At 40.5% G+C, this 16671-nt stretch overlaps 2 protein-coding genes across 13 annotated transcripts in view; one reads left to right on the forward strand and one right to left on the reverse strand.

Moving 5' to 3' along the window:
* Positions 1 to 1390, forward strand: part of ACSL5 (acyl-CoA synthetase long chain family member 5) — a 40440-nt gene extending 39050 nt beyond the window's left edge. For all 3 annotated transcript variants that reach the window (XM_059661384.1, XM_059661383.1, XM_059661385.1), the window contains exons 21-22: positions 315 to 461; positions 1135 to 1390. In XM_059661384.1, coding sequence (XP_059517367.1) covers positions 315 to 455 — 141 coding nt within the window. In that variant the 3' untranslated portion in view covers positions 456 to 461; positions 1135 to 1390. The remainder of the gene's footprint in view (positions 1 to 314; positions 462 to 1134) is intronic.
* Positions 1391 to 3565: 2175 nt separating this feature from the next.
* Positions 3566 to 16551, reverse strand: ZDHHC6 (zinc finger DHHC-type palmitoyltransferase 6). Of its 10 annotated transcripts, none has more exons than XM_059661389.1 (11): positions 16407 to 16551; positions 14917 to 15396; positions 13202 to 13293; positions 11671 to 11830; positions 9576 to 9737; positions 8769 to 8822; positions 7083 to 7250; positions 6029 to 6070; positions 5168 to 5313; positions 5039 to 5085; positions 3566 to 3749 (listed from the first exon to the last, which is right to left on the reverse strand). In XM_059661389.1, the coding sequence occupies exons 2-11, from the start codon at positions 15181 to 15183 to the stop codon at positions 3646 to 3648; spliced, it is 1242 nt and encodes a 413-aa protein (XP_059517372.1). In that variant the 5' UTR covers positions 15184 to 15396; positions 16407 to 16551; the 3' UTR covers positions 3566 to 3645. The 10 variants fall into 10 exon arrangements, with proteins under 10 accessions (XP_059517372.1, XP_059517369.1, XP_059517371.1 ...); XM_059661386.1 differs by having other exon boundaries at positions 16345 to 16524; XM_059661388.1 differs by having other exon boundaries at positions 16227 to 16524.
* Between the last annotated feature and the right edge of the window lie 120 nt (positions 16552 to 16671).

Below are 16671 nucleotides of genomic sequence, written 5' to 3' on the forward strand. Positions count from 1 at the left end.
GCAGTGACCTTTTGTAATTATTTGCACAGTCACTTATTGCTATTCATTATTCATTCCCCCTTCTCCCTACTCATCTCTTTCCCAAATTTTAAGTGTGTGAGAATGGGTATATGTTACTGTTCTTTCTCTTTTACCACTTCCTCAAACCCATTCTTTTTTATAAGGTGAAATATTCTGTAAGGTCCTTCACATAGCACTTAGAAGGCTCTGCAGAAAAATCCAAATCACTAATAAATGTGCATATGTGTGCATGCATGTGTGTGCACACACATGTGTGTGCACACATGTGTGTGAATGTTCTTCTTCTCTTCCAGGTCAAAAGCATCTATCTCCACCCAGAGCCCTTTTCCATTGAAAACGGGCTCTTGACACCAACATTGAAAGCAAAGCGTGGAGAGCTTTCCAAGTACTTTCAGACCCAAATCAACAGCCTGTATGAGAACATGCAGGAATAGGTTAAGGTACTGACGGCTGGAAGGGGCTCTGAGGGAGCCTGCCTTGTGGGAACATGGATTAAAAACTAGCCTTACGTTCATTTTGTCTTTTCTTCTGTCTGTTGTTCTGCCTATTAAATTATAACTATAGTTTGGGGGCTTTAAAAAACAGCATTGAGAGACTTACAATGCTGCTTAGCTCCGGACTAAGTAAACCTTGTCTTCCCCATCATAAATGTTGCGGACACTCAGGTTTTCAGGCTACTTTTATGAACATGCCTTTCTTCAAAGTCCTTTCATAGTCGTCGTCCCTTCCTCATGATCTCCAGCCTGTGTAAGTGACCTTTTGTGACTTCTTTCAGTAAAACTTTTTCAGTAAAACTGAACCATCAACAGTCCCCACACTTAGACTTTCCCATGTTCAGGAGATGCTTAGGTTCTGCAAAGCTGTTTTATAATTCGTTTTCTAACTACTCCACAAAACCTTTAGAATTTTCAATCAAGTCTTGACCTACCACGGCTCTGAATCTGAAAGACAGATTTCCTCTAAGTACTTATGTGTTTCATTGTACTGAAGATTTCCAAGCCTCTCTAGCTGTCTGACTTGGTAGAATGAAAAGTTGGGCCTGTGACATGTCGGAGAGAATGTTCAGATGTTATCTACAGGGACACGACTGGTGACGAAATCTGTCCCTTACAGTTTGCTGCTGAGTTGGAAGCTGTGGGGGACGGAGCTGGAACAATGTCAAGTGCACTTTCCAGTGGACGAAGCAGAGCACTGAGTAAAAACCTCCTGAAGTGGGAACACAGACCGGCCTGTGCAGCAGGCTTCTCTAAGAGGAGACCCACTGGCCTCTTCCCCCAGGAACTCCAGCTCCTGCTCTGGTTCACCCCCAAACACACGTGTTGCTTCCACTTGTAAAGTCTTTCAAATAATAAACTATTGTGGATACTTACGTTGAGGTGTGCATTTCCTCACGGACCATGATGAGAATCAGCCTTAAGCAAGGACGACTTAACATGCATGTGAGCTGGTGGCTCTCAAACGTGGCCGCACACCAGAATTACCTGGGAGTTTAGAAAGATACACCTGGTGTTACCCCAAGGATTCTGATTGAAATGGTCTGGGACACAGCCTTGGCACTGGGATTTTTGAAAGGTGCGCAGGTGATTCTAGTATGCAACCAAGTTAACTACTAAAGGCAACTACTACACTGAGAGGACTGGGCCTTCTTACTCCATAGCTGCGAACAACAAAACAAGTGACAGTTGAGCCCTAACTCCAAACGAGCCCGATTTATGTTTTTTTTCTTTACCATCTTTGTCATACTCTCATCTTGAATGTTTCTTTCTGGCCTCTAACTGGAGTGAAAAGAACGTTCCTGGTCCTTCTCTTTTTTTTCCTTTTTAAATTTATGTTTACTGATTTCTGAGATGAAGGGAAAGAGGGATAGAAACATCCATGAAGAGAGAGAATCATTTCCCGGCTGCCTCCTACACGCCCCACACTAGGGATCTAACCCAAAACCGGGGTATGTGCCCTGACCAGGAATCAAACCGTGACCTTCTGGTTCATAGGTCGATGCTCAACCTCTGAGCCACGCTGGCCCAGTCCGTTCCTGGTCTTTCTACACTCAGTTCAGAAAAGTTGAAGAAATGTCTAGTCTTCAGTCGCCAAAGGGAAGGCAGGAATTACCTTACAGGTCCTGCCATGTCTAGCCCCTATTACCTCCTGACCTCCTCATACCGCCCTCGCTCATTCCTGCACTGACTGCTGTCCCTTCCCTCAAACAGGCCAGGCACATTCCAGCCTGCAGTTCTTATTGTCTCTGTCTAAACTGCAGGACTTCCCAGACGCACATGACTTGTCCTCTCCTTTGTTTCAAATGTCACTTCCATCAGACCCTCCCACCTGCCACCTTCACATATGACTCCATCTGACATGTCTTTCACTTATATCCCCTCCTAGCCCTCACTAAAATGGGGCAGAGTTTTGTTTCAGCAACTGCTGAATCCCCAAGTGCCCTTCCCTTACTGTTAACTGTTACAAGCCTGACCCGCAGAGCTCAAGTTCCCTGCCTTGGAAAGAATTAATATTCAAATAGGTGACTTCTGTTATTCCACTTATGTGTTTAGACACACCTGACTTTAAGAATGCAAGTCCTGCAGCATTCTTACCACCTGCACAAGCTTCAGATTTTGAGAATCAAGTGTACAAGAGCAGTTTAATATCACCCAGTTGAAAGTGTCCTAGAATACTGTGATCTCAACAGGCCAGTAATGGGGTTAATTTATAGAGGCAAATATGTATGTCTTAAGACTCATGATTAAAGATGCCAATATTTTTTGCCCTGGCTGGTATGCTCAGTGGTTGGAGCATGGGCCCTAGCACCAAAGGGTCACGGGTTTGATTCCTAGTAAAGGGTAAGTACCCAGATTGCAGGTTCAATCCCTGGCCGAGGTTGGGGCACATGCAAGAGGCAAGCAATTGATGTTTCTCTCTCTCGCTCCCCTCCCTCCCTTCACTTCCTCTCTCTAAAAGTCAATGGGAAAAATATCCTTGGGTGAGGATGAGCAATAAAAATAAAAATGTAAAGATGCCAATTTGGACAGGGTAGTAAAGCAGTTTTTCCATAAGGAACTAAGACGAACATTTTCAGTCATTGAAAAGAAAAAAGATGTTTTAAGTAAAAACTATGATTTATAGAGAACATCCATTGATCTTTATTTGATTTGACAAAATAAGCATTATTAAAAGACAGGTAACAAAATCTGAGCTTATATTGAATCTGACAAATTAAGTTCTACAGTATCTAGAATATTACGTAAGAAATACCAACTGAGGGGGAAACGGGACAGAAGCATCACATGCAGATGCTCCTGGCAAAGGGGGAACGATATCTGCAAGTGAGGTCCATAGTGTGCAGTGCGTAAAACACCCTAGAGAAAATGCAACTGACTTACTGGGGTGAAGTGCTTTTTCCTTTTGGGGCGAGGAAGAGGTGGCCAAGAGGGGCAGGAATTCAAAGGCATATGCAGAATGGCTTCTCCATTTCAAAATGTTCATAACAATATTTAGATCATGGCACTAGGGCACCTTTGAGGAAAAGAACACCCTAACCAGAGTAGGCTCATTGCATAATTCTTTAGTGATATGCACAATTTTCAAGTAATGGGGTGGGCTTAAGGAATCACTGGATTTTGATCGTGGCTATCTGTTTTTCTTCTCGCCCTCTAGGGCTTGCTCTGTCTCAGCATCGCAGGGACACTTCTCCACGCAGTTTCTAGGGAACCACCCTCTGATTCTTGAAACACCTGAGAAAATTAAATTGACATGAAATAGTCAGATACACTGCAATGACTTTACCAAGACCCATAAGTCCTATACTTCAAATCAATAAGCTATTAGTCAGACTTCACATTTTTTCCCTCTTTATCATCTTTAAAAGCAGTTTGAGTGGGAAGAAATAAGGCTTTTAACTGCTTGCTCCTAACAAGCTAGAAACCAGGTATTTTCCCAATTCTGTTATTTGGGAAAGGAGCTAATGTGGTTCAGAACAGCCCCCAAGTGGAGTTGAGGGGCACTTCTCAATATGGGCATCCAGTTACCCCTGTGTGATTGTAGGGTGTTTTTGGCAAATTGTCACACTCCATTTATTTCAGGGAACTATCTTCCTTAGCCTTTGTGAATTTCCTTTTTAGACTTTTTCTAACATATAAATGTCTTTATCAAGGTTGCCTAAGCTGTCATTTGGGATTAATTTACGATTAACCCAGTGTTTTTAAAAGAGCATCCTAGGTTAATCTTTACTCTAAAAGGGAACAATTTTAATGTGTGAATGTAGACTCATTAATGTTAACAAATGTTAACCACTCGTACATAATATTTAGAGAGAGGCACTGTGTGTGGGGGTGGGGGAGAGATATGGGGATGTTCATTCAAAGTGGGAGTGCCCGGCCAGTGTGACTCAGTGGTTGAGCGTCAACCATGAACCAAGAGGTCACTGGATCAATTCCCAGTCAGAGCACAGGCCCTGATTTCAGGCTTGATCTCCAGTAGGGGGCGTGTAGGAGGCAGCCAATCGATGTTTCTACCTCTATCCCTCTCCCTTCCTCCCTCTCTAAAATCAATAAAAAACATATATTAAAAAAAGGGGGTTGGGGAGGAGGGAACACATGGCCTACGCGTTTGGCACACAGGCTCTGGAGCCAGACTGCTTGGGGTTGGAGCTTGGCTCTACCTGTTTCCAGTGTGGCCTCGGGCAAGTGGCTAGGTCTCTGCTTCAGTTCCCTCGTCAATAAAGTGTAAGTGATCATGCTGACCGCAGAGGGCTGATGGGGACTTCAATACCACACGGGATGCAATTATACAAGTGCCTGTCCCACAGTTAGGCATGAGCTCCAATGTTAGTCATCACTAAAAAGACCCAATAAATCCCAGTGCTATGGAGAACTAACATAATACAAGGAGCTTCCTTCTGTTGCTTAGTGACTGATGTGCTCTTCTCTTTAGTTCCCCTAATACATGTGATATGGGATTGTTTATTAAAGTTATTCTTGGGAAATTTGAAATTGCCAGCAGTCTTGTTGTTCCATTTTCATACCTTCTATAAAGGAATCATCAAGAATTTTGTCTCCATACAACCAGTATCTGAAATATTTAAAAGATTAAAGTTACTTTTTTAGGCCAATTTTGTCATTAAAGAGGCAACACAGTGCTTTCCACCACTCACCGTAACCCCCTCGTGGCCAAAATGAACTCCCCTTTCTGCAGCGGTATCCGAGGCTCTTCCGTGCAGGGGCTCGTGAAGAATGTCTTGATTCCTTTGTTCAAAGGACAGCAGGCACCACTGTAATCTTCTATTACTTTATACCGAACCTGTCATCAGTAATCAGAAGAACAATTTAACCTTTACCCATCATCTGTGCTTTTTAAAGTTCGAATTTTAACTGTTAAAGGTAGACCCAGAATATCAGGTGACACGTCTTTCCCTCCCAGCTTGCTACCCACCCTGTCCCCCTAGAGGAGGCAGCAGCTGACGTTTCTAGTTCTCAAGGCGTTGCTTCCCCTTCATTTCAAGCGCACAGCTGAGAATTAACTCTAGAGAGTGCCATCCCATCGGACTTTCTGCAGCAATGGCCATGTTCCCTGTCTGTGGTGTCCAATGTGGGAACCACCAGCCACATGCAGCCACTGAGCACTTCTAATGTGGCTGGTGCAACCAAGGGACTACATTTTTTATTTCATTTCATTTTAATTAATTTAAACTTGGCCACCTGTGGCCAGTGGCCATCATATTATCCAGTATAACTGTAAAGATGGGTTTCATACCAATGAGCTACATTGAGGCAAATTATGTTCCTGTTGGCAATATAAATTGACTAAATTCCCTTCAAACCTCCAGTGCAAACTATTTAAATGAAAACAAAAGTGAGTTGCATTAAATTTCAACAAACATTTTAAGAAATATTATTAAATAAAAGCCAACAGTTGGCAGCTATTCAAAGGCAATTTTAAAAACTATAAAATTGTAGAGCCTAACCAAAAAAAAAAAAAAAAAAAAAAATGGTATCATTGCAAAAGAATTACTTACACTTCTTACTCTTTTATCTGCTTTTTGTTTCAACTGTTCTATCTGGAAGATATAAAAATAAAAAGCCTCTTATCTCAATGTTGATATCAGAGGTTCATGAAAAACTCCCAATTTCCCAGCATCTCTTAACTGCTGACAATTTAAAGGCCACCTGTGTTTTTCAGCATGGAGAGAAGGCCCTATGACTAAGAACAGGGGCTGAAGCAGGGCTTTCTTCTCAGTATTCTCTCACTAACTTCTTCTTCTGTGTGTATTTACAGAGCACTCCCTGTGGCCCAGGATCAGGGAGATGTGCTCTCTGCCCTCAAGGAGCTCCCAGGCGAGTACCCAAAGTGACAATGATACAGATTCATAGTTCTTTAGAGACGCAGTAGGAAGCCCGCAAAATTCATCAAAAAAAGAGTCTCAGCTGAACGTCATCACTACGCCTCACTGACTCACTTTCCTCCACTTATTCACAGATGCTGTTGGGAAAGTGAAGAAAGTACAGTCTCTGTCCTAGAGTCATGTGAAGTAAAATTAAAGATAGAAGGTAGAAGAATTAAATAAAAGTATGAGACCTCACGGGCTACCACACAAGAGTATATGACTAAGTGCCCAGTCCAGAGGAGTCTAGGGTGCAGAGGTTGGACTAGGGAAGAGGTGGAACTGAAACCAGTCTCAATCAATTCCACAGAGAGGAGGTCACAAGATGGAAAAAACAGCAGACAAATCAGGGGGCAGGAATGTGTAAGTTGTTTATTCAGTAGACTCGGCCGACTGGTAAAGATGACTCCTGTTTGGAAGTAGTTGGAAGGTAGTTTTAGGCCAGATATTATAAAACCAAGTTAAGGAATCAGGACTGTCTCTCACAGATATGGAGAGTTAAGGAGAGATTTAAATAAAAGGAGAGGTATGATACAAAGAGTTCTTAGATTATTAACTTAGATTCGTTTTGTCACATACTGAGAAAATTTTTGTATTAATTTTACTCTAAATGTCATCTGAGTTAAGGGAAAGTTAAAGGGAAGAAGGTGAGGCAAAGAGGAAAGATTATTTGAACAAAAACACTCACTGTTAAGCTGTACTGGTGACAGCCTTCTCTGACTGGCCACTCCAGTCCATTTCCTTCTGGGACCCCTGACCAGGTAAATACCTGCTTAAAGTTCTTCCATCGACTCCCCATGTCATAAGGAAAAACAAAGACTTCATCTAGCTGATAATATTGAATTCGATCTTTAGCCTGTGGGTAACAAAGATGGAAGAAGGCAGATGCCTTAAATGGCTTTTAGTAATATGCTGTTGAGAACATTTATTCCTCTAATTCGTATCACTCTTAAAATACTTCCTCCTTGTTGTGATGTTAGTGTACACAGAAGAGCTAAATAAACTTACCACAATATTGGAAGAACTTGACACACACCACCAACCTCCTATGAGAACATTCAGAAAATGACAGATAGGGCTTATTTAAAAATACATAAGCTTATTAAGGAATAAATTAAGAAGTGCATATTAAAAGTTAGTAATTTTATTCCATATAAGAAATTCTCAATGTTCCTGTGGTTCAGCAGACCAAAAAATCCAGGTATAGAGCAGAGATGCAGACAAACAGCTTTAAGGGGTAGGGGGTTAATTCAGAATGGAGGAACTGTTTCGTGGGGGCACTAGACTGCAATGGTTGTATCCTGGGGTGCAGTGACACCCATGGGGATGGCCAGGAAAGGTGTAACAGGGAAGTCATCATTTTATGAAAATTATTTTTAAAAGCTAACACATCTTTCAGTTTTTATACCACTACACATGTATATATACTTATATTTGCTTTTATGTGTACATTTTATGCATATACATAAATATTTGAGTTGTATAAATTATATTCTAGGCATTTAAGTTGTTAGCTTTAACTTAAGGCAATACTGGCTTAGAATCTTCTTAAGTTCCACTGACACCTAGTGGTATAAAGATACATTATTTATTCCTACAATAAGTGAACAAACGTAGTTGAAATTTGTTGTATAAATTTTAGTTTGTGATAATTTCAATAAATTTTCTGTAAGCTTAATACCATCATTTATTTGAATTTTTACTCAGCAGCAAAGCACCAATTTTAAAATAATTCCTAGGTTTAGCATGGCACTTTATAAAGAGCACTAGAGGCCCGATGCACGAAATTCATGAAAAAGTAGGCCTTCCTTCCCCTGGCTGCTGGCACTGGCTTCCCTCTGGTACCCAGGACCCGGGCTTCTCTTGCAGCCCTGGCTTCGTCTGGAAGGTCGTCCGGAAGGATGTCCGGTCTAATTAGCATATTACTTTTATTACTATAGATTGGTCATGAGCAAAAACACTTGTTAATCTTATGTCAATCTAACTAGAAATGATACTTTAAAATATTTTATTATCAAGGGACAGTATTTTAAGGAAAATCTTCTTATAGTTAGAGGTGATATTGATGTTATTCAATTAAAAGAATAATCAACCTGTAAAATGTATGAGTTTACTGAATTGTATAAATCAAGCCCCATCCAAATTCAATGTGTGGCTCCTCTCAGAATGCATGAGAAGCGTATTTCTCTGGGAGTTACATTAAACCGGGGATGAATCAAACTGTCTTCTATATTTACCTTTTATGTGGCATGCAAATAACTTAAGGAAGCCATTTGGTAGCCAAATTTTCACTACCAGGCATTTGTTAGTTAATCTGGTCTATTAGTTAAATCAGTACTTTAATGATACTGAGGAAAACAAGTATTAAATTTACCTTTTCTTCAATCCATGATTCAATAGAAGTTTGGTTTCTGAGAATTATTTTTATCTGAAAATTAAATAATAGACAGCAAAATTTTATACTGGAACTTTGGTTCATTAAAGATTATTATCTTCATACTAACAAACCCTATGTGATATTGTTTATTGCTCCATTCCATAGATGAAGATACCAAGATAAAGGTTAAGTAACACAGTGTGTGGTCACCTGATTCGAAAACCCTTTTTCTTAACCACTGTACTACAACGCCTCTTAAAATAAAACCCATAAGCAAATCTAAATATATTGTTTTAATAATAATTCATGTTTCTTAAGGATTATCTTCTGAATAAAGTTTTCAGAGTACTAATAAAATATTGATATAACTCATTCAATCAATACGTAAGTGTATTTTGCTATTAAAATCTCATCACTGTTTTAATTAACCTTAAATATATGATTAATCTATTTATTACAAGTACATGACTCATTTCAGTCAATGTAGGTATTCTGCTTGCCTTAAAAGTTGAATATATTCAGTCCAAATTCTATTTGATTTTCCTACACATAACTAATTCCATTTACATAGGTTTTTACACCACAGAATTTTAGTTTATTTTTAACATGATTTGTAAGTATAGGCATTGGAAAAAATAATCAAAGAAGTTGATCACAGGCTAATAGAAACATGAAGTATAACCAAAATCAGCTTATTTTACACTAAGAGTTGTAAAAGGGTTGGGTGATGCATCAAGGCTGTCCTCATTACAAGCAGCCCCAATAACTCGACAGCTTTTAGCTAGAAGTAACCGAGGAACTTACCTGGATAAAAAACAACATCCCAACGGCTATGGTTGTTCCTAAAGCTAATCCCAAGGCAAACAAGGTGGCAGCAAATGCAGCTAATCCAAACGGAATAATTGGAAGAGGATCTCTCCGGGCTGCACTCATATCAATTTTGACCGTGTTCCAGCCAAAGGAGAGCTGTAAACAACAACATACGCTCGAAAAATTGGGTTGTCGTTAAGTGGTTAGGCTACTGTAACAACTGAAACAACTTGATTAAAATGATCAAAAATGGTAGCTTGAAATTGTGGCCAAAGCAAACACAGTTGTTTCTAATGAACACTGTGGCTTGAACTCATACTGACTCATTCATACACCATATCATTCTTAGTTATTCTCAAATGTTATTTTTTGGGGGTTGTTTTTCATTGCACCCTCAAAAGGTGCTAGGCATACCCCACAAACATTAATTTGAATTTACAACATTAAGTTCACCAATTTAGACACTAATCTAAGTTGTAACTGTGTCTCCCTCTCCTCTTTGCTTGTCTGTATTTACAGTAATCTTCCACAGCAAAAGAGACAGCCTGGGGCTCAGCTGTTTCTTTCCTCATGTTCCACAACCAGAGGTGAAAAATTGGCAAAATGTGGCCTACAGATGTGTATTGCCTGGCTTGCAAAATGTTTTAAAATATTTAGTTAGGTGCCCACATTTAAAAGTCAGGAAACTTCACATTTAAAAAAACAGATTTTTTCTTCTTGTAAGATCTAGCATCACTGGGCTGGATTCTCAAACATGAAAAGCTGGCTGAAATGGAATATGGGTTGTCCTCTCTGTGACAGGCATGTTCCCCAGTGTGCCACGGTCCCATGGGGGCTGTGTCCCTCATTTACCTTGCAGGCCCCTTTAGGACACTGAATTTGTGTCCCCTGAACTTTATCTCATGACTACCTGCCCATAAATGGACTCAATCTGTTGCAGAGCATTTTAGGACTGTGCCTGCTCCATGAGCCACATTTTAGGGAGCGTTCGCCAACCGGTGGTCCGCGGACCATTGGTGGTCCATGAGGTCTGAAAGGTTGGCCACTGCTGTTCTAGGCACTGGAATTAGAAATGAACAAACTACAACTACAACCTGAATGGGATGGAGAAGGAAAGCCCTCATGTTGTCGTTTCTTCTTGTTCTTTTTTTTGCCCCCCTAATTATTCTTACAATAGCTACCAAGTTTGAAATTTCATAAGTTACATACACAGCCCTGGTTGGTGTGGCTCAGTTGAGTGGAGCATTATCCTGTACACCAAAAGCTGGGGTGTTCGATCCCTAGTCAGGGCATCTACAGGAAGCAACCGATCAATGTTTCTCTCTCTCTCTCTCCCCCCACTTCTTCTCTCTGGAATCAACATACAGTCAAACCTCAATCATCTCCCATCTCAAACAATTCGATTCTCAACCTGACAACCCTTTCATGTGGATACTTGTATGGTCAGTAACTCATCTCCCAGGTGAAAAACAAAGTAGAGAATGTGAAAGTATGAGTCAGTTTACCACTAAACTTCACCTTGCAAACATCTCAGGAAATTATGATGTGAATATTTTTGTGTTTTTTTGCTTTTGTTGCAGCTTATTATTAAATTTCCATTTTTACTGTACATTTCATTTCCTTTTTGTTAAATTTTAATTTCATGTCCTTTTTGTTTTTAAAGTGTTTATACATTAAATAGCAGATTAGTCATGTACTGTATATAAGAAAGGTTAAAACAGGGAATTATTTGTGGGTCTGGGACGGATTAATTCAATTTATATTATTCCTAATGGGGAAAAATGATTTGGTTTTCAAACAGCCTTCTGGAATGAATTAAGTTTGAGAACCTAGGTTCCACTGTAAATAAATAAACAAACAGAATAAAATAATTATCAACTCAACCAGAGCTAAGAAGGTGAGTTTCCAGAGAAAAATAATCCAGAAAAAATTAAGTTTTAATGCTTTTAAAAAAGGAATCCATTTAGAGATAAAGCAAAGTGTGTTCCCCCACTTAAATCATAGAAAACGTATTTGCAAAAGGGACCTCATAAATAATCTTGATAAACCATTTAATCTGGCACAAATGACTTTATAACATTTCACTTACCCGGTTATAAAGCTGTGTATACATCGTCATAACAAAAATGAAGGCAGCATGAATACAACCCAATGGTGCTAACAGGAGAAACAGTGTGAATGAAGCATGATTTTGGTAACCACAACAGTTGTTGATCCAAGGACAGTGATGGTCCATCTTCAGCACACACCTAACAAGAAACATTTACATAAAACATGAGGCAGGAAATCCTGTCGACTTGAAATAACTTTGGTCTTCAAAAGACCAAGCAGCCCTGGCTGAGTGGCTCAGATGGTTAGAGCATCGTCCCGTATACCAAAAAGGTTGCGGGGTTTGATTCCCGGTCAGAGCACATACCTAGGTTGCAGGTTCAATCCCTGGTTGGGACACATAAAGGAGGTAACCGACTGATGTTTCTCTCTCACATCAATGATTCTCTCTCTCCCATCATCTGTCTCTAAAATAAAAACATAGCCTCAAGTAAGGATTAAAAAAAACAGACCAAGCAAATAGGAATCCAGCATGTTCATAAGTCAAAAAGAAATTACAATCCATGAAACAAAAAGAAACATATTTATGAGTTTTTAAACAATTTGGGACAGTGACTTCTTTTAGATTCTAAATAGGGAAAGAACGGGCAGGTTTTGAAACAGCTTCTGATGAAAAGATGTCTGCTCCTTATGAATTTGTTTGAAGAAGTCAGGAGGCTTACTGAGAGGTTCACAATAAAGAAATGACTATGGTTCCTGGTTTTCCTCCAGCTCTGAAATGCAGTGAGTGAAGTGAAGTACAATAGAGACTCAACAAAATCACTTACAAATCTCCACTGGGGTTGACGGGACCTAGCAGACACATGTAACTTCCTTCCTGTCCTCATCCTTTAGATGTGGAACCTCTGAGTTAAACAAGCAACTACTAAATATAAGATGTGGTACAATAAGCAAAGTCTTACCAAGCTTCCTTCCCTTTCACTGCTAGAAAATTTCCTGTCCTCAAGCCAACTTCCTTTGCCTCCACAGTTTCCCTAAACCTCAACACTCTCATCAAAAGTTCTTATTAAGAAGTGGATACAGCTGTTCATTTTTAAAGGTTCTAGTTTATTTCACATTTTTATAGTGACTCAGTTTTCCTCTCATTAAGTTTTTTATATTAACCACTATGATAATAGGCACCTGGATTATTTATTAGATTTGCATAAAGTGTAAAAGTTAGTCAAAATAAAGGGAAAAAAGCAGCTCTCCTCTATAATTAGACTCAGAACAATTCGAAGTTAATTTGTGATCTATGGCAACAATTTGCAGATATGACTTTCAACCATGCTCTTGGCAGGGCAAGAAGCAAAGTTAATCTGTATTTTCTAGAAAAGTGTTTTCACATATAACAAAAGAGATGTATTTATTATCAGAATTGATGATTTAAGAATGATATGGAGATTATGGACACAAGTATTTTGACAATGTTGTTTATAAAGTAGCCACCTTGCAGAGAATAAAATTAGGACTCAAAAGACCGCTTGTCGAGGTGATCAATCCCTAAAGTGAATGGCAAAGACAGACAGTACCTGCTGCACTTTCGACAGTGATGTGACCGTGGTGCCTTGTATGCTTGGCAGACTTGACAATACTGGAGGTACATGCTATCCTGAGAATTTTCCTTGGCAGCAAAACAAACAAAAAATACATCAGATAACCAATCTATAATAATATCTATAATAACAAAAGCATAATATGCTAATTAGACCAGATGACTTTCTGGACGAAGCCGGTGGCCAGAGGAAAGCCCGGGTCCCGGGTGCCAGAGGGAAGCCGATGCTGGCAGCTGGGGGAAGGAAGGCCTGCTCCTGCGTGAATTTTGTGCATTGGGCCTCTAGTCCTAAATAATAACAAGCCTTATGAATAAATGCTTCCCTATGGTTTTTCTTTCACGGGGGGTGGGGGAGGGATGGAATCTTAACTTACATTTCCAATCCTTTTATTTGAGCTAAAATATTTTTATGTATAAAATTTCTGGTAACAGCACCATCCCTCTCCCAATTACTCAGAAGTCATTTTTAATTTCTCTTCCCTATGCGCCATCCTAGTCCATCACCACTGAGTACAGCTGGCTCTACTTATGCAAAATCTTAGTAGGATGGGAGGAGTTCAGGAAGAAAGGTAGCTGACAACTCGGCAGGTATTTAGAGTAGGAGATTCATCCTATAACACAATTCTGATTATGTCAGAGCTCTGCTGGAAAACCTCTAAGAACTCCCTATGGACTAACAATTTCTCATGTATTTGAGGCTTTCCATAATCTGCCTTTCTTTCAGCCTTCTCTGCCCTACAGAATTGTCCATTGTTTCTAAATACGCACTCAACCTGAAATCCTGAAATGCCTTTTACCCATAACCTGAAATCCTGAAATGCCTCTTACCCATCTCCTCTGGAAATTCGCACTCCTCCCACAGGTCCCCAACTGAAAATGACAGTTCCTTTTAACTTCGCCAGCACTCGTCATATTCTACTCTGTGTTTATTTCCTAAAGTGCCTTGGTTTTTCTCCTCAGTTACAAGATATTTCAGAATATGAATTGTCTTACCCATTTCTTTATTTACTTAATACAATGCACTAGTATTTCTCCAATGTTAACATACTTTAGAATCATCTGGGGATTTCACTAAATGCAGATTTTGACTCAGTAGAGTGGAGCTGAAGATTCTGCATTTCTACCAAGCTACCAAGCAATGTCCCTCAACAAGGAATACGGAAATTCATAAGCATAAACTTTCTAACAAATTTTAAGAAGCCATAAATTGATTCATACTGTACTTCCAATCTTCACTGCAATGATTTAAAAACTTTATGATTTAAACCAAAGTTTCTAAAGTTTTCCTCAGTTCTGAGGATGTTAATGTATTACATATAAAAAGATTATAGAACCAAACTACATTGTGAAATCATAAATAAGAAAAGTGTTTGTGATATGCACTGTTTCCTAAGCTTATGACCATGGACTCATCACCACCCCTCCATGTTTATTTTATTTTTTTCTCAATGCAAGACAAGTATAAAATGAAAATGCTCTGGGAAATACTGATTTAGATCAGTATTTTTAAACAGGCATGAAATAAATAATCTGAGCTTTAAATGACCAGTAATTGCAATGCACTTAGTCCCTACGACAGCAAAAAGCAGTCTGTGTTAGATATTATTGGCTAGAAGATAAAGCAAAAACTAAATTATCATGAGGTTATCATGAGAATTCATCATCTAAATTCTAAAGGGATCTTTTTCTTACCGGTTTCCACCCCAGAGGGACAAAGCCAGGACCAACAAACATGGCATTGAAGTAATTATAAAGAATCATGACCGTCCAATTTATCAACATGATGAAATTCACGCTTCCTCCAGTTGTATGTAAGGGCCAATACCACAACACAGAGTCAATCATGGCCATCGTAGAACATATTGCTATAACACCGAGGGCTATAATGGGGCCCCAGTGGCACAGTCTCTTTAATTCTTGGAGATTTTCAAACTTGATAACTGAGCAGAAAGTACCCATGTTGGTGAGGAAGAATGTCTTCCTATCTTTAAAGAATTACAGATTTCCTTTTTTTGTGCACACATATCCATGTGCCACAAGTCCACGTGTGTTCCTTAACTGTCATGTCTTCAGTCTGTGCGCTGTGAATGCAGGTTATCCATTTTCACTGTTACATGCTCAGAGCTCTTTATCTGAACTGGGAGAATCCAGTATCTTGGTATGAAACCCAATCTAAAGAAAAGAAAATGAGGAAGTTCAGTAAAAAATTTTATTGCACACTAAACTTAACTCCCATAGCCACCTAAATAAAAGCATCTCACCAGTGCACTACCGTGGATGGCTTGTCAAATGTCAAAACAAACAAACAACCAAAACATCTATTTTTATCTTACCCCAAATAGGGTTCAAATCTAAATGGCATGTAAACTGGATACGTGATTGTCTGGGGACTGTGACTGTCCAACGTTTAGTGAATGGCTTGAGGAGACAAAGATTTGACAGCTGGGGAGCAGGGATTTAGAGTTGAGCTAATCCAGCTTCCTGAGAGAAAAGAAGTTGGCGGGGAGAGCCTAGGTGATTAGATCCAGGTCGAACGTAACAGCTTAAGCCAGTCATTCGACTCCCTTGACGGCGCTCTACACCACCTCTCACCCGATCTCGAATTAAGTATGAGCCAGGCATGGTCCACATTATTTGCCTGTGGTTGCCCCCAAAACACCAACCTAAGGGTCTACTTGGGCCAAACGTAAGGAAGCGAGAGGGTGAAAGCAAAGATCGATGCAAGGAGAGGAGAGAGAGCTGTGTGTGAAATCACGACTGGGGGCGTTCATGAAAAAAGAACATGAATGAGGATATTTTAGGAAAAAAGAAGAGGAAGTTCCCTCCGCAGCGAGAGCCGGGAGGCTTTGGAGACGGGCATTGCTGATGGAACCGCAGTGAGCCAAGGGAAGCAGCTCTGGGGTGTAGGGCGATAAAGACTTCCACGCAACGGATGCCGCTGCCTTGTGCCTCAGTTTCCCCCCCGTGTCACGGGATAGAGCTCAGCTCTTAGAAATCCTCACTCAGGGTAGGAACATCCTGGGAAGCGTGGCTGGTCCCAAAGCACTGGAGATTCTGGTCAAACTCGGGTGGCGTGGAGACCGCCAAAAAGATGGTTACATCCCCAGCCTGGACTCCCACCTCAGTCTGGTCCTTGGTGCCCCCTCCTCGGCCATCGCAGTTCCGAAGCGGCCTGGGCTCACCCGGAACACATTTTCTTCTTTTCGAGTGACTTCAGCATGGGCACCTCGGTCGGGTCCAGAACAAGCAGAATGCAAATCCCGGTTGCTAGAGGCTGGAGTGCGGGACCCGAGACCACGAGTCGGTCTCCGCCGGCGCTTTCGCCGCTGGAATCCCGCTCCGGCGCGCAGCCTTCATGACAGCCACTTCCGGGAAGTTCGCCGCCTCGAACTTCCCCCTGGAAGCAAGCTCCTGTGACCTCTACCTTGGAGAGCTGGAGTCGTTTCC

This window comes from Myotis daubentonii, chromosome 13, assembly GCF_963259705.1.
Source record: "Myotis daubentonii chromosome 13, mMyoDau2.1, whole genome shotgun sequence".
Lineage (NCBI taxonomy): Eukaryota > Metazoa > Chordata > Mammalia > Chiroptera > Vespertilionidae > Myotis > Myotis daubentonii.